The sequence below is a fragment of the Diabrotica virgifera genome, chromosome 2, assembly GCF_917563875.1.
Source record: "Diabrotica virgifera virgifera chromosome 2, PGI_DIABVI_V3a".
In the NCBI taxonomy this organism is placed as follows: Eukaryota; Metazoa; Arthropoda; class Insecta; order Coleoptera; family Chrysomelidae; genus Diabrotica; species Diabrotica virgifera.
Genome location: NC_065444.1, coordinates 37465341 through 37493008, shown reverse-complemented (window position 1 = coordinate 37493008; position 27668 = coordinate 37465341). Strand labels below are relative to the sequence as shown.

The 27668-nt window shown below is 34.0% G+C and overlaps 1 protein-coding gene across 1 annotated transcript in view; it reads left to right on the top strand.

Annotated features, from left to right (window-relative positions):
- The window catches only part of LOC114329634 (uncharacterized), a 55783-nt gene extending 28528 nt beyond the window's left edge, over positions 1–27255 (top strand). The window contains exons 2-4 of the mRNA XM_028278811.2: positions 19528–19716; positions 21693–21828; positions 26998–27255. Of these exons, the coding sequence (XP_028134612.1) occupies positions 19528–19716; positions 21693–21828; positions 26998–27130 (458 nt within the window). The 3' untranslated portion in view covers positions 27131–27255. The remainder of the gene's footprint in view (positions 1–19527; positions 19717–21692; positions 21829–26997) is intronic.
- The last annotated feature ends 413 nt before the right edge of the window (positions 27256–27668 follow it).

Here is a 27668-nt window from a genome sequence, read left to right as displayed (position 1 = left end):
GCGTGATATATGGACTCAAACTCAACGCAAGAAAAACAAAGTTTATGGTTATTAGTAAACAGGCAGCCGTAAATAATAATAACTATAACGTAACAATTTCTAATGACTCAATTGAACGCGTAAGTTATCTGGTATATCTGGGTACTCATATTAATGAAAGCTGGAACCCTAGTACAGAAATAAAAAGTAGAATTGCCAAAGCAAGAACAAGTTTTATGAAATTTAAGAAAATCCTGTGCAGTCACGATATCAATTTGGAACTTCGCATAAGAATGGTTGAATAGTTACGGGGTTGAATCATGGACCATGACAGAATCGCTTTTAAAAAACCTAGAAGCATTTGAGATGTGGATCTACCGCCGTATTCTGAAGATCAGTTGGGTAGAAAGAGTCACAAACGAAAGTGTTTTGCAACGTTTGAATAAAAGTTATGAAGTAGTGAACACGGTTAAAAGGCGTAAATTGGAATTCTTTGGTCATATAATGCGTCACCCTGAAAAATATGACATACTTCACCTTGTCATGCAAGGTAAGATAATGGGAAAAAGAAGTGTGGGTCGCCGTACAACTTCTTGGCTTAAAAACCTACGCCAATGGTTTGGGAAAACTAGCACTGAACTATTTCGTGCGGCTGTAAATAAGACAATAGACAATGATTGTCAATATGTGGGCAACATAAGAGCCAACGATAGACAAGCGGTCTCGGCACCTGAAGAAGAAGAAGAGATCATCTTTTCCGGAATTCCAAGTACTCTTAGGGCCTGGTACAGACACCTTCTTACCTCATAATCGTAAGCTTGTTTGAAAACTATAAAGAGAAGGTTTAGTTTTAACTGTTGCTCGTACGTACTGCTCTGAATCATTTGCAACACGAATATTTGATCTATGGTGGATCTGCCCTTTTTGAATCCTCCCTGGTATTCACCAACCTGCCCGTTTAAGTGCCTTTCCAGTCTGCTTCTTATGACTCTGGCGAGTACCTTATATTATATGTTAAGTCTAGAGAGTGATACCTCTGTAGTTTTCGCAGACTGCTCTAATCTCCCTTTCTATGAATGGGGCATACTATTGAATATCTCCATACTTTCGGCATTTCCTCTCGCTTCCCAGATTTTCATCAATAAGCTACATATTCGCATTATAAGTGCTTCACCCCCATGTTTGAGTAATTTTGCAGGAATATCATTGCTGCTTGCGCTTTTATTGTTTTTCATGCTAAGTATGATTTCTCTTATTTCTTCCACGGTTGGAGTCTCCATTGTTTCCGACGGGTCGAGAAGACTCTACACCTGGAAGTCAAATGCAGAATCAGAGGACAAAATTATTAGGGACCGAATCGACCTCATTCTAATAAAAAATTGATTTAGAAACTGCATCAAATCAGTTAAAACTTATCCAGGTGCTGACATTGGGTCTGATCACAATCCCATAGTAGCTGTAACCCAATTAAAATTTAAAAAGGTGATCAAAAAGAAGTCTCGCAAAAATATTGATACAGCCCAATTACAAGACGAGAAAGTTAAGGAATCAGTTCAAAGACAACTGAACGAAAATTTAATTTGGGAAAATATTGGTGAAAATGTCGATGAGGGCTTAAATAAAATCGTAACAACAGTAAAAGAAATCTGTGTGAGAAATTTACAAGGCAGGTCAAAGCTAAAAAAGCAGGCTTGGATGACAGATAACATATTGGATTTGATGGAACAACGGCGACTAGCGAAAAACAACGAAACACTTTATAACAGCATACAAAAAGAAATTCGACGTAAACAGTGTCATGACATTGAAGAACTTGAAAACAGATACGACACGTTTAACATGTATAAAAAAATGAAAGAAGCGGCTGGTATCTTCAATAAGAACCAACTGCATTGCTACAGGATGAACATGGTAAAGTAATATTTGAAGTAGAGGACAAACTTAAAGAATGGGAAAATTACGTTACGAACCTATTCGAAGACGATAGGAGTAGTTCACGCTCTGAGGTTATAAAAGCCATACAATCATCAAAAGATGGCAGAGCGACTGGTCCTGATGAAATTCCAACTGAAATATACAAGCTTATAAATGGTAGCAATATTTTAGAGGCTATAACTTCGTTTTTCAATATCATTTATACCAGCGGACAACTACCTAATGGTTGGTCTAATTCACTGTTTATAGCTCTACCTAAGAAGACAACAGTAAAAACCTGTGCTGATTATAGAACCATCAGTTTGTTAAACCACTTATTGAAAATTTTTCTGAAGGTAATACATAGTCGTATCGACAATAAATGCGAGGAATACCTGGATGACACAGTTTGGTTTCCGTAACGGGTTTGGAACGAGAGAGGCACTGTTTGGAATGAACGTACTTGTTCAAAGATGTCGAGATATATCTGTAGACATATACTGTTGTTTTATTGACTTCCAAAAGGCATTTGATCGTGTTAAGCACTCTATATTGATCGAAGCTCTAAAAGACTTTGGCTTGGAAGGCAGAGATGTTCGAATAATTGCAAATTTATATTGGAATCAAACAACATCAGTTTTAGTAGATGGTGTGGAATCACAGGCTTTTAATATTAAAAGAGGAGTACGGTAGGGATGCCTATGTCACCCCTGCTTTTCAACGTTTACTCCGAAAGAATTTTCAGAAAAGCACTTTCTGAAAAACAGGAAGGAATACTTGTGAACCGTGAAGTCATCAATAATTTGCGATATGCGAACGATACAGTACTCCGAGCTTCTAGTCAAGAAGATCTGCAAACACTTGTTGATTGAGAGTTGTAGGGAGGCAGGTCTGGATCTGAAAATACGGAAAACAAAAATACTCGTAATAAGTAAACAACAGCATATAAAACCGTCTATATATGTAAATAATACCAAACTTGAGCAAGTTGATAAAATCATTTACCTTGGACAGCAATTAAATTGTAACGCAGAAAGTCACGGCGAAATTAGATCAAGGATAGAGCAGGCTAGAGCCGCTTTTAGAAGGATGTCCAAGGTGTTATATAACAGAGACCTAAAATTGGCATTGAGGATCCGCCTACTTCGCTGCTACGTGTTCTCGGTCTTACTTTATGGTGTCGAGTCCTGGACTGTGAATAAAATCGATCTAAATCGCCTTGAGGCTTTCGAAATGTGCTGCTATAGAAGAATTTTAAAAGTTTCCTGGATGGAGAAGATTCGAAACTCCACAATAGTAGAACGTCTCAGCAAGACTACTGAGATCATAAAAAGCATCAAGCAGAGAAAGCTGGAGTATTTCGGACATGTAATATGTAATGAGAGGTCCCAAATATAGGTTGCTACAAAATATCATGCAAGGAAAAATAGCAGGCAAACGCAGTCCAGGACGAAGAAGAACCTCATGGTTGAAGAACTTGCGAGATTGGTATGGTGTTGATACAAGTATGCTATTTAGGGTGGCAGTGAATAAAATTAAGATAGCTATGATGGTGACCAACATTCTGAAAGGACATAGTACATGAAGAAGAAGAAGGTCGTTAACTTCCTCTACTATTTCCACTTGTCCCTCATCACTTCCATTCGGTTCTTCGTTAAGTAGCACTCTAAAATGCTCATGCCATCTACCTAGCTTCCCCTGCTTATCTCCTATTAGGTGCCTTCCATAATCTTGTAGTAATTCTGTTTTCTTGCACACTGGTCTCTGCTCTTTTTCGCGTCTTGGTAGAAGTTTCTTACATTTTTATTAATATAACACTCTTCAATCTCTTGAAGCTTTTTACCCATATACTCCCATTTCTTCCTCCCTGATAGTAATTGTTTGAAAGATTCTTCCCATTTTTCAGTTGTTATTGGTGATATAACGTCTTTTTTCTTATTATTTCTCATATTTTTAATTAATCTCCATTTATTACAAACCATTAATTTTTGGCAAACAATCGTCAAAAGAAACGTTAAAGTGTGAACCTACGAATAATAATTATCTAATTAGTAATGCGTGCAGCGTCTTGACAATAGACATCTTGTTATATCATACCGAGTACACGGTTTGAGAGTTAGAAACAGAAAATTGTGTGTGTGACCAAAATTTAATGAGTGTATGCTATACAATAAACAACAAAATCATCTCTACATACGTCAAAGTAGAAGTGGCTTCGGAAAAATATGCACTAAATTGTCTTTGTCAACTAATGTTGATTTGTAATTAATCGTAGAACTGTACTTTAATTATTTATGGTGTACATTATTATCTTTATTGTGCACGAGTTGAGAAAATTAGATAAAAAGTATGAAGACTTCACAGAATTTTTTTTATTAAGAAATACATCAACCATAAAACGATCTTAGCAGTGGTTTAGAAGTCATTCAGAATTGTGGTTTACACTATACCTACAATGTACAATAAACAATCTTGAATTATAGATAATCATTATACGGTTAGTATAAGAGCTGTGAGACATTTTTGAGTAGGTATTTTAGGCAACCTGAAAATTTATCAGGTGATTCTTCCATGATAGCCGAATACAAAAATGCCGGTCTGGCTGAAGAGTAGCGGTTATTTTCCCCAAAAATCCCCCCCAAATTAAAAAAAGGGTACAAATTGTTATTACAAAAAATATCATTGACGTGACTTTAAGTAAATTTAAATAATCAAATATAAAGGAAATAATCAGGCCAGGCGATTTGAGGGCGATTTTAACTCTCCAAGATACTTTCATGGGCGCCCCAGGATTATTTTCAGGGGATGCATCTGAACTTCAGAAGATTTAATCTGAATCTGTACATACTGTTAACGAGTATAAAATATACAACTATACATGCATAGCTATGTACATTCCTTCCCGACAGGGAGGTGCAATTTTTATTTTGACGGGGTATTTTTTAATATTAAAAATAAATATTCTAAAAAAGACAGGATTTTTTGGTGAAATCTTCCAACTGCCAGCCGATCAAACAAATTACACGTGCATGTAAATGAACAGCGCTATAGGTAAGCAGTAGTGTGAGAAGGAGCGTATACCGATAGCTGTTTGCGTTCTCTGTTGTAGCTGAGCGAGTCCGTTCGCTCGAGAAAAATAACGTGACCTGACGATTCCCATGTTGTTGTGCCTCGAAACGTTAAAGTAATTATTATATACTATAGTTTTTTAAATAACTTTTTATTAATTTTGCAAATATAATAGAGAAAGACAAATTTATTATTATAAATATAGGTACAGGTAGAAAAGTATAAAACTATAAACTAAATTAATTCTGTGTCCGAATCTTGTATTTCTTCTTCAAACTCCTCATCTGAGCTTACATATTCATTCTCTTCTTCTTCGTCAGACTAGTTAATTAGTGATTAATTAATTGAGTTGGCTACGTATTCTCTGTCCTTTTATATGGAGTCGAAGCCTGGACAATCACGGGCGCATCTGAAAAAAACTTGCCATTGTTAAGATGTGGTGTTATCGAATAATGTAAAAAATATCATGGACACAACACGTAACAAACACGGAAACATACGAAAAGATGAAAAAGGTAAAAGAACTACTTAACACTATGAAGGAAAGAAAAATGAGCTACTTTGGTCATATACTAAGAAATAAAAAACGTGATGTGATTGGTTATATAAGGAAAAGTGCAAGAAAAATTTAAAGTAGTGGAGTGTAAAAACAACAATAGAACTCTTCAGAATCGTTGCACACAGAATAAAATGGGCCGTGATGATCGCCATTGTCATGAAAGGATCAGACACACAAAGAAGCAGAAGATTGAGTTAACTAAAAAAAAGATTTCAGTTATAAAAAGAACATGTATGTAAGCTTACCTTCAGCCATATATCTGAAATTCTCTTTGGTTCTCTGATGACTTATAGCATCATAAACTGATTGAGGCAAACAATCTCCCTCAAACCAATTAAAATCTAAGTTATCCATATTTAGGATCAATCCATTTCCGTTAGGTGTTAAGGAACTGGGGACTTGCAAATCTGCGTTTCGCCAAATGCTCGTGATATACTGAGTTCTTAGCAGATGTTGTCTCAATTCGGCTTTGGACGGAGGCAAAGTAGATGGATCACACTCTTTCAATATTTTCTTAAAAGACTCATTTTTCTTATTAGACTTATAATTTCGGCAGAATGTTTGAAATCGTGCTGTGTTTAATAAATTTTTTGTACCATAAATGTCACACACAAATTCTTCCAAAGTTTCGAAAAATTCATCGCGCGTACCGGTAACGTGGGCAACTCCAAGATCCGCTAATGCTTTCTGATAAATTAAATTTTTTGTTAATAATTTAAACGGTCTAATCTTCCGCTTTTGGAAAAACGACGAATTATAATCACATCCAGTTAATGCGTGGAAAGCAGGCAAACTCGTACATAAAGATGGCTCTAATCCCGTATGTAGCTTCGTTATATTTATGTACCTTTTAGAATTACCAGTACCATACTCCATAAAAACTCCAGATCGTCACTTTGGAGATGATCCATGTTTCCAAGCATAATTCATACACCATACACCAAAGAATATTTATTTTTAATATTAAAAAATACCCTGTTAAAAGAACAATTGCGCCTCCCTGTCCGGAAAGAATGTATATGCATGAATAGTTGTATATTTTATACTCGTTAACAGTATGTACAGATTCAGATGAAATCTTCTGAATTTCAGATGCACCCCCTGAAAATAATCCTGGGGCGCCCATGCAAGTATCTTGCAGAGTTAAAATCGCCCTCAAATCGCCTGTCTCGTTTATTTTCTTTATATTTGAATATTTAAGTTTACTTTAAAGTCACGTCAATGATATTTTTTGTAATAACAATTTTTCCCCTTTTTTTAATTTTGGGGGGGAATTTTGGGGAAAATAACCGCTACCCTCCAGCCAGACCGGCATTTTTGTATTAGGCTATCATGGAAGAGTCACCTGTAAAATTTTCAGGTTGCCTAAAATACCTACTCAAAAATGTCTCACAGCTCTTGGACCAGGTATTTTTGCTTCTATTTTTTTTTAATCGCTCCATCCAGTGTTATGTTAAAAAATGTAGTAGACAGGCTGTCCACCTTGTCGAACCTGTAGATACTTCTCTATTGATAGTTTCTGTATTTCTTTCGTCTATTGTAGTCTCTGCTGCAAAGTTGTTCATTGTAATTTTCGTTAATCTAATCAGTTTTGCTAATACCTATATTCATGTTTTGCATTTATCCATTTATCCATTCTGTTTCTCAAGATGATTGTCAATGATTTGTATGAGGTGTTCAATACTCAATAGCATAATTCCTCTCAGTCACGTAGCAAAGGGAGGGGTCCATGGGGTCCGGACCCCTTCCAAAATTACTTCGGCTTTTGTACCAAGGCAGCAAGTTTATCCCCAAGTTATTATTTCCCCGTTTTTGAAAAATTGGACGTAACTATTATTATTATTTTTTATTAGGATTACTATTTCTGTTTTTATTCAGTGTACGGATCAACTTACATCCAATTTAAAAATCAGATTAGTATGGTATAACTAGACCCAAAACCAGACATCCAAAGTGAAAGTTATCCTTTAACACCAAATTATTCTATATTATGGTCCACATAATGTTCAGAAAAAAGTCACACCATTTTGAGCGTCGGGTTTGGGGGGAGAGGGGGGAGAAATCGGTAAATTCGTAGTTTTTTACGTTTTTCGTCAATATTTCTAAAACTATGCTTTAGCGTAAACAATGTTCTATACAAAAATGTTCTACATAAAATTTAAAACAAAAAAGGTCTTACACATAATTGTTATAAAATCAACAGTTCCAGAGTTACGGAAGGTGAAATGTGGAGGTTTTCGATACTTTTTATATTTTTTGGGCAATTCCCTACTCATTTTCTTTAACAGGATTGTGTTTTATAAATCAAATTTGCTATTTCAGTGGCCGATGGTATGTTAGTGATAAGCCCTTAAAGAAACGTCAACCTCACCAAACAAAATTATCATCAATGGCCCAAAAAATATAAAAAGTATCGAAAACCTCCAATTTTCTCCCTTCGTAACTCTGGAACCGTTGATTTTATAACAATTATGTGTAGGACCTTTTTTGTTTTAAATTTTATGTAGAACATTTTTATATAGAACATTGTTTACGCTAAAGTATAGTTTTAGAAATATTGACGAAAAACGTAAAAAAAATTTTAATTTACCGACTTCTCCCCCATCTTTCCCCAAACCGGACGCTCAAAATGGTGTAACTTTTTACTGAACCATATGTGGACCATTTTAGAACAATTTGGTGTAGGAGGAAAACTTTTATTTTGGATGTCTGGGTTAGGCCTTTTTTTTGGACCAATTATACTATACTACCTCCGTAACTTTGGAACCGTTCATTTTAGAAGGATTATGCATAGGACCTTTTTTATTTCAAATTTAATGTAGAACATTTTTGTATAGATGGTTATTCATGCTAAACCGCACAGTTTTAGAAATATTGACGAAAAACGTAAAAAACTACGAATTTACCGATTTCTCCCCCCCCCCCCCCCAGTGACTTTTTTCTGAACGTTATGTGGACCATATAGAACAATTTGGTGTAGGAGGATAACTTTCACTTTGGATGTCTGGGTTACGCAATCTTTTGGATCAATTCTATCATACTAATTTAGCAAAAACTAAAATATTCTATCAGCATTTCAAATTCTTTTACCTGCATTTGCCTCTACAGGAAAAGCAAAATTGCTAGAAAATTTGGTTGCCTATTACTCTCGTGACACTTTCCTTGCAGCAATAAAAGCTGAATATGTATATGTTACGGTGTAACTGTAATACAATATCATCTTTGGAACCAAATACCGAAGTTCTCCACGTAATGAAATATTGTAATAAAGATTTGTTCTCTAAACATTTACAAATTCCTTACAATTTTGGCAACTATAACTGTTACAACGGCCAGTGTAGAACCTTCGTTCTCAACAATGAAACGAGTAAAAACTTTACCCAGAAACAAGATGGGAAACGAAAGACTCAGTTTATTGGCTCTTTGTTCCGTTCATTTTAACGTCGAAAGCCAGATATATAGATACAGAGGCGGCTTTACCTATTGTGCAGGGTGTGCGGTGCACACGGGCGCCGGCATGTTGGGGGCGCCGAGCGCCAAAGAGCGGGTCCTTTACTATGTTTCAACATAAAATAGGCTTTAAAACGATTTTTGGACGGCGGCAATCTTTTGATTCGTTTGAAGACATAACGACAATGATTTCGAAATAGGTTGTGGAACCTATAAAGGTCAAATGGCTTGGGACTTGCCGGGCATTTTCAAATGCGTTTGTACACGTGTCGCGGGGTAATTTTGCGAAATAAGCGTTGACGGAATGGATTATGTATTATATTTAAGTTAACATGTAAATATAAAGTACAGCGGCTTTTCTTTTGATTAAAATTATTTAAAAGGAAGATTTTCTTTTATTGCTACCACAATTATTGCGACTTTCAACGGAGTCAGAGTTTCTCAAAAATTATCCGTATTAACAATTTGTTGTTGGTTTTTTAGTAATACTGAAAATACGTAGTTCATCGTAGATTAGATTCGGGTAGGTTGTTCTGACGCTGTAAATACCTATTGGCTCCCGCCCTTTTAGTCCTTGGGCCCACATATAAAATTATTATTAATGACCACACCGTTGAAACTTTTTCTACTTGTTATTTGGGTGGAGTCGGACAAATTTGGAGCTTGGCACATTATGGTAGTGGGGCGTTTGTCTGTCAAGCTGTCACGAAGTTGTCAATTTTATGCAAGAAAAAAATGTATAACCACATAGGTCATTTTATTTTAATCAATGGTTTTTATCATATCAACATCGAAAATAATTTTGTCGGACAAAAATATTGGGCCATATGACGCGTCGGACACGCTGAATATGTCAAATTTATGAAAATAATGAATTTATTACCATATGACTAATTTTAACAAAATCTAGCATAAAACATTTTTACAATAATGTGGTAACCTTGTCGGACAATTTTCAGGGGGTTTATGCGCAGTCGGATGCGCCGAAGATGTCAATTTCCTGGAATTTTTTTATTTACAACCATTTTTCCGACAAAAATAGGAGGATATAAGTAATTATATTCTAAATCAAAAAATCTAAGTGTCCAACAAAAATATTAGGGCAAGTCGGACAACACAGTCGGACAAAAAATTTAATTTTTATTAGTAAACTATACTCTTAAACTATGCTGGGTTCGTGCATCCTTTATTTTCACAACCATTTTTCCGACAAAATTAGTAGGTTACAAGTAATTATATTCTTAAACAAAAAATGTAATTGTCTGACAAAAATGTTGGGGCAAACGAACAGAAAACTTAATTATTTTAGGTTATCGACGCCCTTAAGAGGAGGCATTGTCAAAAAAATTTTTAAAACAGTTTTTCTCGGTTACTTTTGAATCGATTTAGCTGAAAATTGGTACACACACTAAGTACAACATTTAAAAGAGCGTGACGTAGAGTTGTACCCAAAATTTTCCAAAAAATTTTCCGACAAGAGGGAAAATTTTGGAAAAATTTTGATCTGAAAATTTGTGTACATAGTCCTTGAACAATGACGAACATAGGCGTAACCAGGGGGGTTTTGGGGTTATAACCCCCCCCCATTTGGGATGGACTTTGAGCTCTATACGTTTAACACCATACCTCTCAGAGACCTTCCAGTAGTTGTAACCCCCCCTCCTTTCCAGTAGTTGTAACCCCCCTTAGGATCATCCTGGTTACGCCTATGATGACGAACATCGTTCTGTAGTTTCTTTTCTAGAATTTTCAAAAAAAAATTCCGGCAAGAGGGAAAATTTCGGAAAATTTTTTGAAAATTTTGGACCCATTATTTTTGTCCGACAAGTGATCTAATATGCATTACACATGTAAAAAACAGTACAAAATAAAAATGACATCTGTGGTACTAAATAAAAAAATTCCAGGAAATTGACATCTTCGGCGCATCCGACTGCGCATATGAACCGTGAAAATTGTCCGACAATGTTACCACATTATTGTAAAAATTTTTTATAGTAGATTGGGTTAAAATTAGCCATGTGGTAATAAATTTATTATTTTCATAAATTTGATATATTCAGCTTGTCCAACGCGTCATATGGCCCAATATTTTTGTCCGACAAAATTGTTTTCGCTGTTTATATGATAAAAACCATTGATTAAAATAAAATGACCAATGTGGTTATGATTTTTTTTCTTGCATAAAATTGATAACTTCGTGACAGCTTAACAGACAAACGCTCCACTACCATAATGCGCCAAGCTCCAAATTTGTCCGACTCCACCCAAATAACAAGTACAAAAAGTTTCGACGGTGTGGTCATTAATAATAATTTTATATGTGGGCCCAAGGACTAAAAGGGCGCCAGGGCATCAACTGCACACGGGCGCTACATGGGCTAGAGCCGCCTCTGTATAGATATCAAATCATCATCACAGCTGTCATAGATCGAATAGCATAGCTGAGGTGGAATTGGGCGGGTCATGTAGCCAGAATCGAGAACGGTGGTGGACCCAAAAAATTACAGTGTGGAGACCACGAACGGACAGAAGAAGTAGAGGTAGACCACTTACAAGATGGACAGACAACGTCAAAAGGGTTGCTGGGAATTTGTTGCTGGAAGCCCAAGATCGACAGAACTGAAAGAAATTGGTGGAGGCCTATGTTCAACTTTGATAAAAAGACTGGATGATGATGATATATCAAATAACTATATATTGATATATATATATATATATATATATATATATATATATATATATATATATATATATATATATATATATATATATATATATATATATATATATATATATATATATATGCTTTCTGTTGTTTTCCGGGTTTGACTCCGCGTTGAATAATTTTGGTTTTGAGAAAAACCATTATTTTGACGACATTTCGGCAAGATCTCACTTGCCATTGTCAAGTCAGGTAGTTCCGCTTCTCGCTGCTGCTTGAAGTAAACAGTTTACTTCAAGCAGCAGCGAGAAGCGGAACTACCTGACTTGAAAATGGCAAGTGAGATCTTGCCGAAACGTCGTCAAAATAATGGTTTTTCTCAAAACCAAAATTATTCAACGCGGTGTCAAACCCGGAAAACAACAGAAAGCACATATAGCTCCCGCGGAAACTTCAAGTGTAACATATATATATATATATATATATATATATATATATATATATATATATATATAATAATTATTGAGTAGACAGCTGAATAGACAACCAAGTGTACTCTTTTCTACGGAATTTTATATTTCGTTAGTAGTCACTAACATCATCAGGAAAGCTAAAATGATATTAAAAATACAATACAATAAAATTAGCTATTAAAAACAACTTACTTTACTTGGGTGAGATTGTCGTCATATTGCAATTTTTAAATTATTAAAATAGTTTTTTCAAATTTTGCATATGGATCTAAAATTTATTCTGAATATTTTTTTCAATACCTTACCGTCTAACCTAACAAAAAATTTGAGTTGTATTTGGACCCCCCTCAAGAACATTTCCTGGCTACGTGCCTGATTCCTCTCTACTTACTGGTATTCCTTGTGTCCCTTTTTTATATATCGTTATTAAGTGGCTCTTTCTCCAATCCATAGACATATTTTTCGAGTTCCATGTATTTTTAATTAGCTTATGAATCCCTGAATCCGGTGTATCATAGTCCGTTCTTTAACGGTAAAATATTGCAAAATCTCTAAATTTTAAAGAACCGCTTGGATTGACATGAAATTTGGCATACACATAGCTAACAAGTCAAAGAAAAAAAGTGATATTGTGCCGATATGTGCTTTTGCCCTGGGGGTGGTTTTCACCCCATCTTGGGGGTGAAAAAATATTCGTCCAAAGAAAGTCAGGAAATGGAAAAACTGGCTAATTTTAAGTAACTTTTGTTCTATAGAGTTTTTTCACTAAGTCAATACTTTTCGGGTTATTTGGCAGTGAATATGTTCATTTTTTCAACAAAATAAGCACGCTTTTAGACAGTTTTTCGCAAATAACTCAAATAGTAAGTATTTTGTCGAAAAAACATTTTTAGCAAAAATATAGCCTGCAAAATTTAAAAAAAAATGGTGTATATATCACGTCTCTACACCTAGTAGGAGCAGAGTTATAGCTAATGAAAAATAGGTTCATATTCGTCAAATTCCGAATTTAATACTTTACCGTGAAATAAACAAAAATGAAGCACATTTCGGGGAAAACTCATTACAACTTATTTAAAGTGTTTAAAAAAAGCTTCATTTTTGTTTTATAAAAAAAATTTCTAGCATCGAAATTAAACAAGTTACGCTCAAAATAAAGTTAGTCCCTTTTGGTTTTGGTAAAAAAATCGAGAAAATCGCCCCCTAATTAGTATCTTAAATAAACTTAATCGTTACGACTTCACAAGTTTCTTGATTCGTGTATATATTGTTTATATGATCTGTAAGTTTCATCGGTTCAAAGTCCTTATTATTGAAAGGGCTGTAGTTAAAAGAGGTTGAACGAGTCACTGATCACGAATGTATGCAAATTTAGAAACACCAAATCTTAATCAATTTTTGTCTAACAGAAAAACAAAAACATACATGATATTCAGAAAAGCAAATCTGACTTTTTTTTGTTTTTCGAGATTTTTGGTATCTCTAACAATTTTTAAGTTATTTTAAAAAAAAGCATATTTTTCAAAATTTAAATTTTTAAAAATTTTACTTTGAAACCAAATTTTTTCAAAAATAAGCACTTTGAATCGATGAAACTTACAAATCATATAAACACAACATAAGTAAAATAATTTGTGGAGCGGTAACGATTAATTTCATTTAAGTTGCTAATTAGGGGGTGGTCTCCCCGATTTTTTTTTGCAAAAACAAAAGGGACCAACTTTATTTTGAGCGTAACTTGCTTAAATTTAATGCTAGAAACTTTTTGTAAACACAGAAATAAATCTTTTTTTAAACACTTTAAAAAAGTTATAATGGGTTTTCCCCAAAAAGTGCTTAATTTTTTGGATATTTCACGTCGAAATATTCTATTTGAAATTTGGTGAATATGAATATATTTTTCATTGGCTATAACTCTGGTTCTACGAGATCCAGAGACCTAACGCGTACACCATTTTTTTTTACTTTTTTTATAAGCTATATTTTTGCTAAGAACGTTTTTTTCGAAAAAATACTTACTTTTTGAGTTATTTGCGAAAAACCGTCTAAAAATGTGGTTATTTTGTTGAAAAATGAACATATTTATTCACTCGCAAATAACTCGAAAAGTGTTGACTTGGCGAAAAAGCTCTATAGAACAAAAGTTACTTAAAATTAGTCAGTTTACCCATTTCCGGACTTATTTTGGACATATATTTTTTCACCCTCAAGAGGGGGTGAAAGTCACCCCCAGGGCAAAAGCACACATCGGCACAATATCACTTTTTTTCTTTGACATGTAAGCTATACGTATGCCAAATTTCATGTCAATCCAAGCGGTTCTTTAAAATTTAGAGCAAAAACCGTGAAAGAATGGACTATCAGTTCTTCTCCTCCATTTCCTATTAATTTATTGTTAATTTCATCCTGTCGTGCTGCTTTTCCTGATTTCAACCTTTTCACTATTTCAATAAGTTTCGTATATTATGTGGCAGCGTTTTCTTATTTTAGGTCTTACTGATACTTTTTTGTTGTTACATTGTTCTTTAACATATTCGTATAATTTTTGTTGTCTTTGTAATTTGATTATAATAATATTGCTTCCGTCTGCTCTTTAATCTAGTCTGATTTTTTATTCAGTTTTGCTGCTTCTTGTTTTTTTATTTGGTATTAATTTAGATTTTCATCTGTTCCGATTTTTATCCATGTCATCCATGCTTGTTTCTTATTTTTGTTTCTGACTTTGCGTTCTTCATCAAACTACTCTATCAACTCATTATTTTGCCTTTCATTGCTTCCTGCTGCTTTTATTACACTTGTTTTGATATTGCAGTTAGGTTCTATATCTTCAGTTTCGACTGTTTGTTTTTTTAGTATGTCTTCTGCGTGTTTATTGTTGACTACTTTTGTTTTTAGCTTGTCAAGATTCCAGATTTTTTCTTATTTATGGCTTTCCATTCCATATATGTGTCTTGTTCCATTATCATTCGTTTCTGAAATTGTTTCTTTCCTTGCAACTTCCCTTTTATTCTCCCCTTTTTAACATTGGCCTATTATCATCAGAATGTCGTTTGTAGATGCATTTTCACAATCCTCTTCTAGTTTATTCTTACAATATCAAATAGGTATATGAAATATTTACAGTAAATCTAGTTCAGAGAAATAAGGAAAAAAATATCCTGTTGATGGCACAACCCCTCCAGGCCGAAACTAAATTTTTTGAGTAGTATGGACATCTATAATAATAACCTATAAATATGTTTCCTGCAGCCGATTTTGATGATATACATAGTTATAAACAAATGAAGATCAAAAAACGGTAAATTTTCGCTTTTTTCGTCTATTACCAAAAAGTTAAGCATTCTTAACAAATTTGAGAGTAAGAAACTCATAAATCGTATAAAAAACTTCAATATGGCGTTCGCCGAATATGTCTATCCTTATTGGTCGCTTAGAAAATTGCAAAATAAATCATAAATTTTGAGTTTTTATAAATATTCATAACTTATGTAACAATTAACTTAGAACCTTCTTATTACACGGAATGCTGAGACTTCTTGTTCTTAAATCATACCCTAAATTTTAAAGCAATTGGTCAAATAATTAAGTATTTTCTATGGGAAATAAGCCACAATTTTACTAAACAATGAATTTATTAATTTATTGGTCAAATAGTTTAAAAGTTATTTAATTTGTTTATCCCAAATTAATTTTTATGATGAAGTTACAGTAATATTTTGGATAGTTTGTGAAAGAAGAAGATTTACACTATTAATTTAATTAAAAACAATGACAAAAAATAATTCTAAATATTGAAAAATTATTTTGCAAGAACATCTGAATTAAACAAAGGGGTGGCTAACTTCGCCCCTAATTGTCCTAGGACAATTGTTTTTCTTTTTAAATGTGTATAAAATTCAGTCTTTCTAAATATGAAAAATAATGTTTCTACGGGTAACGGTTAAAAGTTATTCTAATTGTTTATAAGTAAGCAAAAAATCGACATGTTTTTGCAAAATAATTTTACACTGTTTAAAATTACTTTTTGTCATTTTTTTAAATTAAATTAATAGTATAAATGTTCTTCTTTCATAAACTGTCCGAAGTGTTACTATAACCTCATAATTTTCTGAATTATAGTGTTGCAATTATAGTGTTCCGGAATAGGATGCATAATACATGAAAAGCTAATAAATAATGTAAACACGTGGGAGGCAATTAACGAAAGAATATTAAAAGTAGAACTAACAGGCATAAACGGAGAAAACTGGATAATATTAGCCGTATACGGACCAAGCGAAGACGAGAATTCAGCAATAAAAGATAAATTTTGGGATGAACTGACAAGAATTACAGAAGAATGCAAAGGAAGAATATTAATTGCTGGAGACTTCAACAGCAGAGTTGGTAATAAACAAGATCACAAATATAACACAGTAATAGGTACACATGGGGAAGATACGAGGAACAATAACGGCAAGAGATTGCTTGAATACTGTCAACTACATAATCTAATAATAACAAACACACTCTTCGAACATAAAAATATCCACAAATACACACGGGAAGTTATAAGCAGAGGAGAAAAATCAATAATCGATTATGTAATAGTGGAAAAAGACTACAGGGCAAACATTACCGACACCAAAGTACGAAGAGGTGCAGAAATCAATAGTGATCACTATCTGGTGGTAACAAAAATTAAACACCAAATTATGAAGAACGAGGAGCAGAAAATAAATAAAGAAAGAAAAGTAGAATTTGAATCAATAAGATCTTACAAGTTGACAGAAGAAAATGTGAGAACTAAATATGAAGAAATAATAAATCGAGAAATTGAAAAAAGGCTATTAATAATGAGAGATGCAGATGTGGATCAGTTATGGAATAGTATAAAAGAAATTATTATTGAGGCATCCAAGGAGGCCTGCGGCGTAAGTAGAACAACTAGCAACAGGAAACAGACATCGTAGTGGAATGAACAAATTAAATCAGAAACAAAGGAAAAGAAAAGACGATGGAAAATATACCTATCAAACAAAACAACTGAAACGTACGAAAAATATAAAGAACAACGAAAAATAGTAAAAAATATGATAAAAGATGCAAAAGAAAAAAGTTGGAAACAATTCGGGGAAAAACTAGAATCAGATAGTAAAAGTAACCAAAAGCTGTTTTATAAGACCATGAAAACATTAAGAAGGGGAAAAAATACAGTTCAATTGACAATTAGAGACGAAACAGGAAACATTTTGACACAGGAAGAAGAAATAATGGAAAGATGGAAAAGGTATTTTCAAGAACTATTATCAACTGAAAACGAAACACCACATTATACCATTAACGTGACAAATACCGGAGAAACCATAGAAGAATCGCAAGACACTGCAATAACATGGGAAGAATTTACACAAGGATTGACAAAAATGAAAAATGGAAAGTCACCAGGGCATGATAAAATAACAACTGAGATGCTCAAATATATGGGAGTACAAGGACAACACATATTATTACAATTAATAAACAAGATATGGAAAGCTGAAAGAATACCAGAAGAATGGAAGATCTCGTTGATACTACCCATATTTAAATCTGGAGATAAAAAAGAATGCAAAAACTATAGAGGCATAATGCTCTTATGCTCGGCGATGAAACTGTCTTCTTCTTCTTCTTAGCCTTCTGTCGTCCACGTTTGGACATAGGCCTCTCCCAACTCCTTCCATGGGTCTCTATCCTGAGCAACATATTTCCAATTCGTTCCGGCTACTCTTTTAATATCATCAACCCATCTCATCTGTGGTCTTCCTCTCGGTCGTTTACTTTGGTAAGGTCTCCAATGTTGTATCGTGGCATTCCAACGTTGGTCTTTTTGTCTAACAGTGTGGCCTGCAAAGCTCCATTTAAGTTTGGCAACTTTTGTTGTTATGTCCTCGACTTTTGTTTTTGATCTTACCCAGTCGCTCCTCTTTTTATCTGACAGTCGTATACCTAACATTGCTCTTTCCATAGCTCTTTCTGTTGTAGCTAGTTTATTCATATTTGCCTTGGTTAGGGTCCAGGTTTGACACCCATATGTCATGATAGGAAGGATGCACTGGTTGAACACTTTGGTCCTCAAATATTGATGTATTTTGCGGTTCTTAAGTATCCAACCAAGTTTTCCAAATCCTGCCCATGCTAGTCTTGCTCTCCTATTATGAAACTGTACGAACAAATATTACAAGAAAAGCTGACAAAGATAATCGATACAACATTAGCAGAAACTCAAAGTGGCTTTAGAAAAGGAAGAAGTGTGCAAGATCACATCTTCACTATTAAACAGATCATTGAGAAAACGAAACTCAGAAGAGGAAAAGCATATTTTGCGTTTATCGACTTACAAAAAGCGTTTGATCAACAAAAAAAGACAAAAAATAATTCTAAATATTGAAAAATTATTTTGCAAGAACATCTGAATTAAACAAAGGGGTGGCTAACTTCGCCCCTAATTGTCCTAGGACAATTGTTTTCCTTTTTAAATGTGTATAAAATTCAGTCTTTCTAAATATGAAAAATAATGTTTCTACGGGTAACGGTTAAAAGTTATTCTAATTGTTTATAAGTAAGCAAAAAATCGACATGTTTTTGCAAAATAATTTTACACTGTTTAAAATTACTTTTTGTCATTTTTTTAAATTAAATTAATAGTATAAATGTTCTTCTTTCATAAACTGTCCGAAGTGTTACTATAACCTCATAATTTTCTGAATTATAGTGTTGCAAAAAAAATGAATTTGGGATAAACAAATTAAATAGCTTTTAAGCTGTTTGACCAATTGCTTTGAAATTTAAAATATAATTTAAGCACAAGAAGTCTCAGCATTCCGTGTAATGTGTAATAAGAAGGTTCTAACTTAAATTTTACATAACTTCTGAACATTTATAAAATCTCAAAATTTATGACTTATTTTGTAATTTTCTAAGCAATAAATAAGGATAGACATATTCAGCGAACGCCATATTGAAGTTTTTTATATGATTTATGAGCTTCTTATTCTCAAATTTGTTTAGAATACTTTACTTTTCAGTAATAGACGAAAAAAGCGAAAATTTACCGTTTTTTGATCTTCCTTTGTTTATGTATATCATCAAAATCGGCTGCAAGAAACATATAGATTATTAATATAGATGTCCATACTACTCAAAAATTTGGTTTCGGCCTAGAGGAGATGTGTCACGAGAAAAATCTTATTTCTCTGGACTAATCATGAATCCGGAAAATAAGGACCATACACGCTTTAGAATACATTAATTTAGATAAAAAATTTGTCGCACTTTTTCGGTAATCTCTTTACTGAAATGACCATCAATGACAATCATTTTGCTATTAAGCTGTAAATTGCAAATCAGTCACCTTATTTTCTATATTATATAATTGTTGTAATTTACTTTTTTTCTAGTTATTGAACTGCTAAAGTACGAACCAGAATTTTTATCATACGGCTTCTGGCTGGGAACAACTGTAGCAGTGTGTGCGGGCTTGTTTTTCTCAGGATTGAGTGCTCTTTTTGCCGCCATCAACACAGCCACCACAACTTACAGATGCTTAACCAAAGTGACGGGATTGTATTTTTGGAATTTCCTTGCAGGTATTTATAAACCATTATTAAAGTAGTACTATTGTTGGAAGTGTGAAATTCCATAAACAAGGGATGTAACTGTTTTATGAAATGATCCCTTGTTTATGTAATTTCCCATCTCCAACAATACACACCGCTCAGCTGAATATTACTCAGCTGAGTCTACTAGATACCTAGTACTGGTATATACTTCATACCACAACAGCCACTCCGAAGGATTTCATTTAGGTATACAGAGTGAGTCATGAGAAATTGTACATATTTCTCCCTCGTATTGAGGCTCATATGAGGAATAACAAGTGACCATTAAAAAATATCTGCTCCCATTGTTTAATATTACACATAGAGAGTTGTGAATTTTGACTGAAAATTCTATTCGTCATAAGTTTTAAACGGTAATTTTGATGCGTTTCATATTTTGGTCAAACATTACACTACTGCCACTTAATCAACTGATTTATTCAAAATAGAAAGTAGTCAGTCATGACCAACTTTAAAAAATGATTTCGTTTTGTTCATACAGAAAAAATTCACCTTGTACACATACCTACACACCCTGTAAACACACTGATTGGAATCCTCATTGCCGAGCTACAAAAAAACTTGGAAAAGGACAGTACTGGTCAAAGATAGCACCTACAGCTCAGAGACAAGGATATTCAAGTTTACGGTGGATTAAAATATGTTAAAAAGCATGATATACTTTATTTTATATTTATTTATGTTTTATAATGGATGATCTCAATGCCAAAGTAGCTAAAGGGAAATGTGAAGATTTTATTGGAGAACATGGACTTGACGAGCGCAATGAAAGAGGCGAAAGGTTGGTTGAATTTGTAGAAGAAAAAGAAATGATAGGTAATAGCAAACACGTTACACAAGCATCTAAAAGAAGATATATACCTGGAAATCGCTTCGGGATACAAAGGATAAAATCATAAGAAACCAGACAGACTATATTAGTATAGGAAAAAGATACAGCAATTTGACGATGAAAAAAGGATAAATCAAGAACTACTACCAGCTACAATTGATAACAGAAAAGATGAGGATACAGACATCCAATGGAAGAACTTAAAAGACACTATATTATAAATAAGTAAAGATGAACTTAATGAAAAGTGTCATAAAAAGAAAAATGATTGTATGACCGACGAAATACTTAGGTTAATGGAGAACTGAAGGGTCATTAATACTGTAGACAAAACGAAATATACCAAGATACATAGAGAAATACAAAAAAAATAAGGAAAGGAAAGGAAAATTGGTTGAATGAGAAATGCTGTGAAATAGACAATCTACAAGAATTACGCGACTCGTTTAACATACATAAGAACATTAGAGGAATCACCGGAAGCTACAGATGCTGGCATGGATTTAAACTAATTGACGGCAATGGGCAGATAGCAGCAGACAACGAAACAAAAATACGAACATCGAAAGGATATATAGAAGCCATCTTTCGTGTTGAAAGACTTAATCCAACCATGTCAGAAGAACCAGACAGTGGACCAATGATAATAAATGAAAAGGTACTATATGCGCTCACGAATATGAAAAATGGAAAGGCTTCTGGTCCGGATGAGATGCCTGTTGAACTATTAAAGTTGTTGCCAGATGATTGGCTGGCTTCTACTTTCATTGAAATATCTAAGAAAAACAACGCTAAATAATGTAAAGATAAATAAGGAATGTATAAAGAACAATAATATTAATGAGCCATACTCTGAAATTATTTTTAAAAATGAGAGACAGCCGTATTTACAAAAAATTAGATCTAAATTTAGAGGTTAGATTTCGCAGTGGAATTGGAACGCTGTCTATAAGATACTCTCTAACACAATGTATACATGTCTGAGCCAAATTTTGGATGAATATCAACAACTTGAATTTAAGAATTTTATTTTTTGAACATTTTTGAAACTTTTTTGAAATTTGAAAATTTTGATTTTTTGTGGTTTTAAGTTCACTCTGTATTATTTTAGTTGTCAGCGACGTGATAGCTATTTGTCTGTGGACGGCGCAGTTCTTTTTGAATGTACAGTACAGTGTGCTTTCCAGAGAAGACAGGGACAATGAATGGACCTCGGAAAATATGGCAGAACTCGGGTATTCCTTCTGGTGAGTATGTTTTTATTTGAACCGATTTTCATTTGTGTTCCCATGTGTGTTCATAGATGGTTAAAGGAATTTAGTAATCAATTGAACACGTTTTTTAAGACTTTTTTCACGCTTTTCTTTCTTTCCAAGAGCACTATAGTACCTAAGCAACTATCTGTAAGTTAATATTTTTATAAGATAGAAGATGAAGTTTTCGATCCTAATAGCATTATTAATAATATTTAGAAAATATTAAAATATTACTAAAAGATTTTTAAATCGAAAACTTATTGGTCCATTTCCTTGGTAACACCTCCAAGGCTTCTAAAATTTGCAAGCCAAATGGATGCTGAAGCGAAGAAGACAAGAGGGAATTCAAAAAACTTACAATTCACGACCCCGTCTGTTCAGCTGGTAAATTCCAACAGAAAATGGACCTAGTTACTCGAAGGAGTAAAGACCAATATAAAAATAAAATAATTTTTTTTTAATTCAGTTGCAATGCGAAGGCAAAACAATCTTACTTTTCAATTAGAATACGGAGCGCAGTCCAGTCCCTTGAATCGCGATGAATCCATGGAGAACAAGCCTACGTTCTTTCCGATGAGGCTCCAATAAGAGCTGAAAATCGCGATTCAAGGGACTGGACTGCGCTCCGTATTCTAATTGAAAAGTAAGATTGTTTTGCCTTCGCATTGCAACTGAATTAAAAATAAAAATTTTATTTTATTTTTAATATTTTTATGTTGAAAACTAGTTCTTTTGGAACCGTTCCCTCTACAGATCTAGACTTTCACGGTCCCCCTTGGAGCTGTTCCTTCTACAGCTATGTTTAAGTTAGTAGTTGACAAATCTCACCTCCGTTTTCACTTCGATTCCCAATACTGTGATTTTTGCATATTGCGTTGTCATTTTTGTTTTTCTTCTTCCTCTCTATTAATAATTCTGCTTGTTTATTGGCGGATTGATAACGTTTGTCATTTGACAATCTAGTTATGTATTTATAATTTATCTATTTATAATAATTATAGATCACATAAGTAGAATTATTCTACTTATGTGATTATTCCATTGTATTTTCTTGTTTAGTATCTGCTCGTTTATACTCGTGTGTATTATTAGAGAATCCTGTCAGTATATTTGCTTTTTCTAAAAGCGATTAACTTTGCAACCCTTAAGAGCAAACAGTAGCGATCAACAGGTAGCAACAAGCGCGTTCCAAGATTGCGGCTCTAATTTTGAATATTTTGTCGAGATATTTGGCACACATATTCGTAATACTTATAATAAAGAATGGCGGTACAGAGCCCAATTTCGAAAATATGTTAGTATGTGGAAATTACTCTATAATTAAATAAAATATTGAAAAAAGGAGCCTGTACCGCCATTAAGAAAGACAAAAAAATACACTTTCTTCAAATAAACTTTTTTATCCCGTGTCTAGATTTTGTGTCACATTGGAACTACTAGAAATCGACTTTTTTATAACAAGATATCGAACGTCACTGACTCGCGCCTATATGTGTATAAAAATTATTGTTTTTGATAGTGTAAACGTCACTGTCAGCAAAATTAAAATATTCACAACGAACATTAGGATTTGGCATGCTTTTCTTAATTTGTTCCATGTTGACAATGCCGATGTCTTCAGCTAATGGAAAGACGAATTGAACCTTACCTTTCTTCATGAAGTTAATTTCAACGCCATCATTATTGATGCTAATGACTACGCTCACATAATATTTATAATGGTTTGTTTTTTCCTGGACACTCAACCAATACGTAGTCGTCGACGTTAACACTTTCTCCACATTCGAGGAAATCTTTCTTATCTAAGATTTTATCATTCCCCCCAGATGATGGTGGCAATTCTTCTTCTAGGAATATCTTCTCACTGCCTTTCGAAGATTGAAGGTCTTCTTTGAAGCTTCTATATTTTTAGGATATAAAAAGTTGAGCGTGCTGTTTGCTTTTCACTACGGCAGGAGCATCACATTTTGGCACTGGTGAAACAATTTGTAGGAGTTTCGTATGAGTCACTTCTGTGGTTGTATGAGAATGGGGTTCAGTAGGCTTCTTCTTTGGAGATGTAGTGAGAGTGAACCAGATGTGCTGGGTTCCAGGGACGTGAGGATCCAGGACGGAATTGTCACTTGCGTCGTCCTTATCCATAGAGTTGGACTTCAGGGCTCGTTGTGGTAGGCATAATCAGGAATATAGGAGGACGCGAATGGGATACCCAGCAAGCCCGGAAGCTTGCCGAACCCGTAGATATTGTTGCAGCTTGAGACCAGTCTTTTGTAAAAGTTGGCCAAAGTGCCTGCATTCTATCTTCTTTCCAGGATTTGCATTTCCCCATTGGACAGCCGCACCCATTGGACAGCCGCACTTCGGTAATAGGCCTTCAATGGTTTGAAAAACGATCGGTCGATCGGATGTACCTAAGTAATGTTTTGGGTGGCTGGGAAGACAAAGAAAGTTGACATCATGTTCCAGCTCTATGTCGAATATGTCAAACGAGTTAGTGTGTGATCCGTATCCGTCGAGCAGTAATAGGCATGGACCAGCTGCATTTCTTGCGATTTATTTAGGCTGATTTTTCACCCATCAACACTTCAGATCCTTTAGGCATATTATCGAGCCATACTTTTTATTTATTTTGAACACTACGTAGGGGGTAAAAAACTTCCCTCTACATTGCGACAGGCAATAACTGTCACTGCCCTTGTTCTTTTCATTGCCGCACTTGGACTGACTTGCTGCCTTTGGTCGCTACAACTTCTTGCGGAAAGTTGTTCATTTGCAAATCTGACGCATCTATATTGTAAATATTTCCGGGTTTGTAAAAGAGGATTAACGAGTCTAACGTATTTTTTAACAAATTGAAATAATCACTCACTTCTGCCTTTACCGTGCGGTCCGCGAGGACCATAAACATTTCTTGGAGTGTTTCGAATTGCCAATGATGCTTTCTCACTTACGGGGAGGGTATGGTTTGAACTCAACATTTCAAGCACAAGAGTGGTTTTTGAATTACAATGTCCACAGCCTTTGAAATAGCAATTTTGAGAAAAATACATTTACAGTTTTGACAACTTTTACTTTCAATTTCTTTTTGTCCGTCAAATCGTAAAGTGATGGACACCGAAATATGTTTTTGAATCGCGGAGTAATTTACAAAAGATAAAGGGAACAGTTGTTGAACGTTTCTCACTACGCTCGTGCGTACTTACGCGAAACCGGGGCAAAACGAGTTGAAGGTAAAGATATTCAACATGCTGAATTTCTGGTAATTTTACTCCGATCAATCTGAAATTTTCAGAAGAATATTCTTGAAGCTATGTACGTTCATTTAAAATAATTTAAAAAATTCAAAATTGCAAACCATACTGTTCCCCTTATAGCCCAATAAATGACCGTTTTGGAGTGTAATTTCCAGGGGCAACTCCGAATTGCATGAAAATTTGGATTTAGTTTCTACTTACTCTCCACTTCAAAGTTGAATTTGTGCAGTTGGTTGCTTTTACTTGGGGGCTGACATTTACCCCTTCTCGGGGGTGAAAAACGCGTGTTTAAAATAAGGCCGGAAATGGATAAATTGACTTACTTTAAGCACCTTTTGTTCTATAAAGTTTTTCACATAAGTCAATACTTTTCTGAGTTATTCGCGATTTAAAATGTTGATTTTTCGACAAAAAAACTACGTTTTCAGACCGTTTTTCCCAAATAACTCCAAACAAAAGGCGCCAAAAGTCTATAAATTGAGTAGAAGCAAAGTTGTAGCTTATGAAAAATACGTTCTTATTCGTCTAATTCCAAATCGAATAATTCAACGCGAAATCGCCGAAGAAAGAAGCGTTTTTCGGGAAAACCTTATTAACATTTTTAAAGTATCGAAAAAAAGCTTATTATTTGTTTTTTACAAAAGTTTACAGCATCAAAAATAAACGAGTTACACTGAAAAAAAAAGTTGGCCCCTTTTTTTTGGTAAAAAAAATCGTGAAAACCTCCCTCTATTTAGCACCCTAAATGAAATTAATCGTTTGGCTTTACCATATATTTTAACTGTATGTGTATTGTTTATATGATCTGTAAGTTTGATTGGTTTGAAGTGCTTATTTTTGAAAACATTTGGTTTTATAGTAAAAAAAAATTCCAAAAATTTTTTAAAAATTTCATTTTTTCAAAATAACTTAAAAAGTATTAGTATAAGTAAAATTTTAGGTTTTGGTATTATAAATATGCTAGTTTATTTTGTTTCTCCGTAAGACAAAAATTGGTTAAGATGGCTGTTCAAAATTTGCATACACTCGTGATTAGTGACCCATTCAAGCTTTCTCAATTATAACCCTTTCAAAAATAAACACTTTAAACTGGTGAGACTGACAGATCATATAAAAAATAGATAGGTAAGTAAATTGTTTGTAAAGTGGTAGCGATTAATTTCATTTGGGGAGCTAAACACGGCGAGATTTTCATGATTTTTTACAAAAAAAAAGAGGGCCAACTTTATTTTGAGCGTAACTCGCTTATTTTTAATGCTAAAACTTTTGTTAACAATTAAATCAAAGCTTTTTATAAACACTTTAAAAAAGTTTAAATGGGTTTTTCCCGAAAAGTGCTTAAGTTTTCGGTGATTTCACCTTGAAATATTCGATTTGGAATTAGACGAATAAGAACGTATTTTTCATGAGCTACAACTTTGTTTTTATATTATTGATAGCCTTTACTGATACACCATTTTGTTGGGTTTTTTATAAGCTACAATTTTGCTAAGGATATTTTTTTCAATAAAATATTTACTTTTTGAGTTATTTGCGAAAAACCGTCTGAAAACGTAGTTTTTTTTGTCGAAAAATCAACATTTTCAATGACAAATAACTCGAAAAGTATTGATTTACGTAAAAAACTCTATAGAACAAAAGTTGCTTAAAATCAGTCAATTTATCCATTTCCGGTCTTAAAGAACGTATGTTTTTTCACCCCCGAGAAGGGGTGACTGTCACCTTCCAAGTAAAAGCAACCAACGGTACAATTTCAACTTTGAAGTGGAGGGTAAGTAGAACCTAAATCCAAATTTTCATGCAATTCGGAGTTGCCCCTGAAAATTACACGGTATCGCCGAATTTCCCGTTTATTTACCGGGCTATTAACGAAAACCTAACTAATTTATATTGTGTTTTTATTTAGGTTCGTCGTCGGAGCAGCTATAGTATCGTTTACAAATATCATTCTAATCCTGATAGCAAATACGGAGAGAGAAGTGGAGACAGTCATACCAGTTTTAGAGGAAAAAGCCAACGGAGCCATTATGTTGTATTAGTATGTAGGTAGTGTGTAAGGTATTGTAAATATTGTCAAATTGTTTTTATATAAATATTAGTTTTGTATGGAGTTTTAGCATATTCCACCTTAAATTATTTATAAATAAAAGTATTCGCATTGAAATATTCGAGCTACTTTAATTTTCTCCCGATAAAAACTACCATCCAACATTGCTTAATGTCTCATAGTAGATAGTATTCACACCATAGGCGTAACCAGGGGGGGTTTTGGGGGTTATAACCCCCCCATTGGGATGTACTTTGAGCTCTATACGCTTAACACCATACCCTTCAGAGACCTTCCAGTAGTTGTAACCCCCCCTTTCGGGTAGTTGTAACCCCCCCCCCTTAGGATCATCCTGGTTACGCCTATGATTCACACATCTAGGTATTACCTATATACAGGGTGTTACATTAATAATTGTCCATATAGTAACTGGAGAATTCTTAGCACAAAATACGAAGATTTCACCTAAAATACTTAAATAAAATGTGGTTCCTTACTGAGTTACAGGGTGTTTTATCTAAAAATTTAAA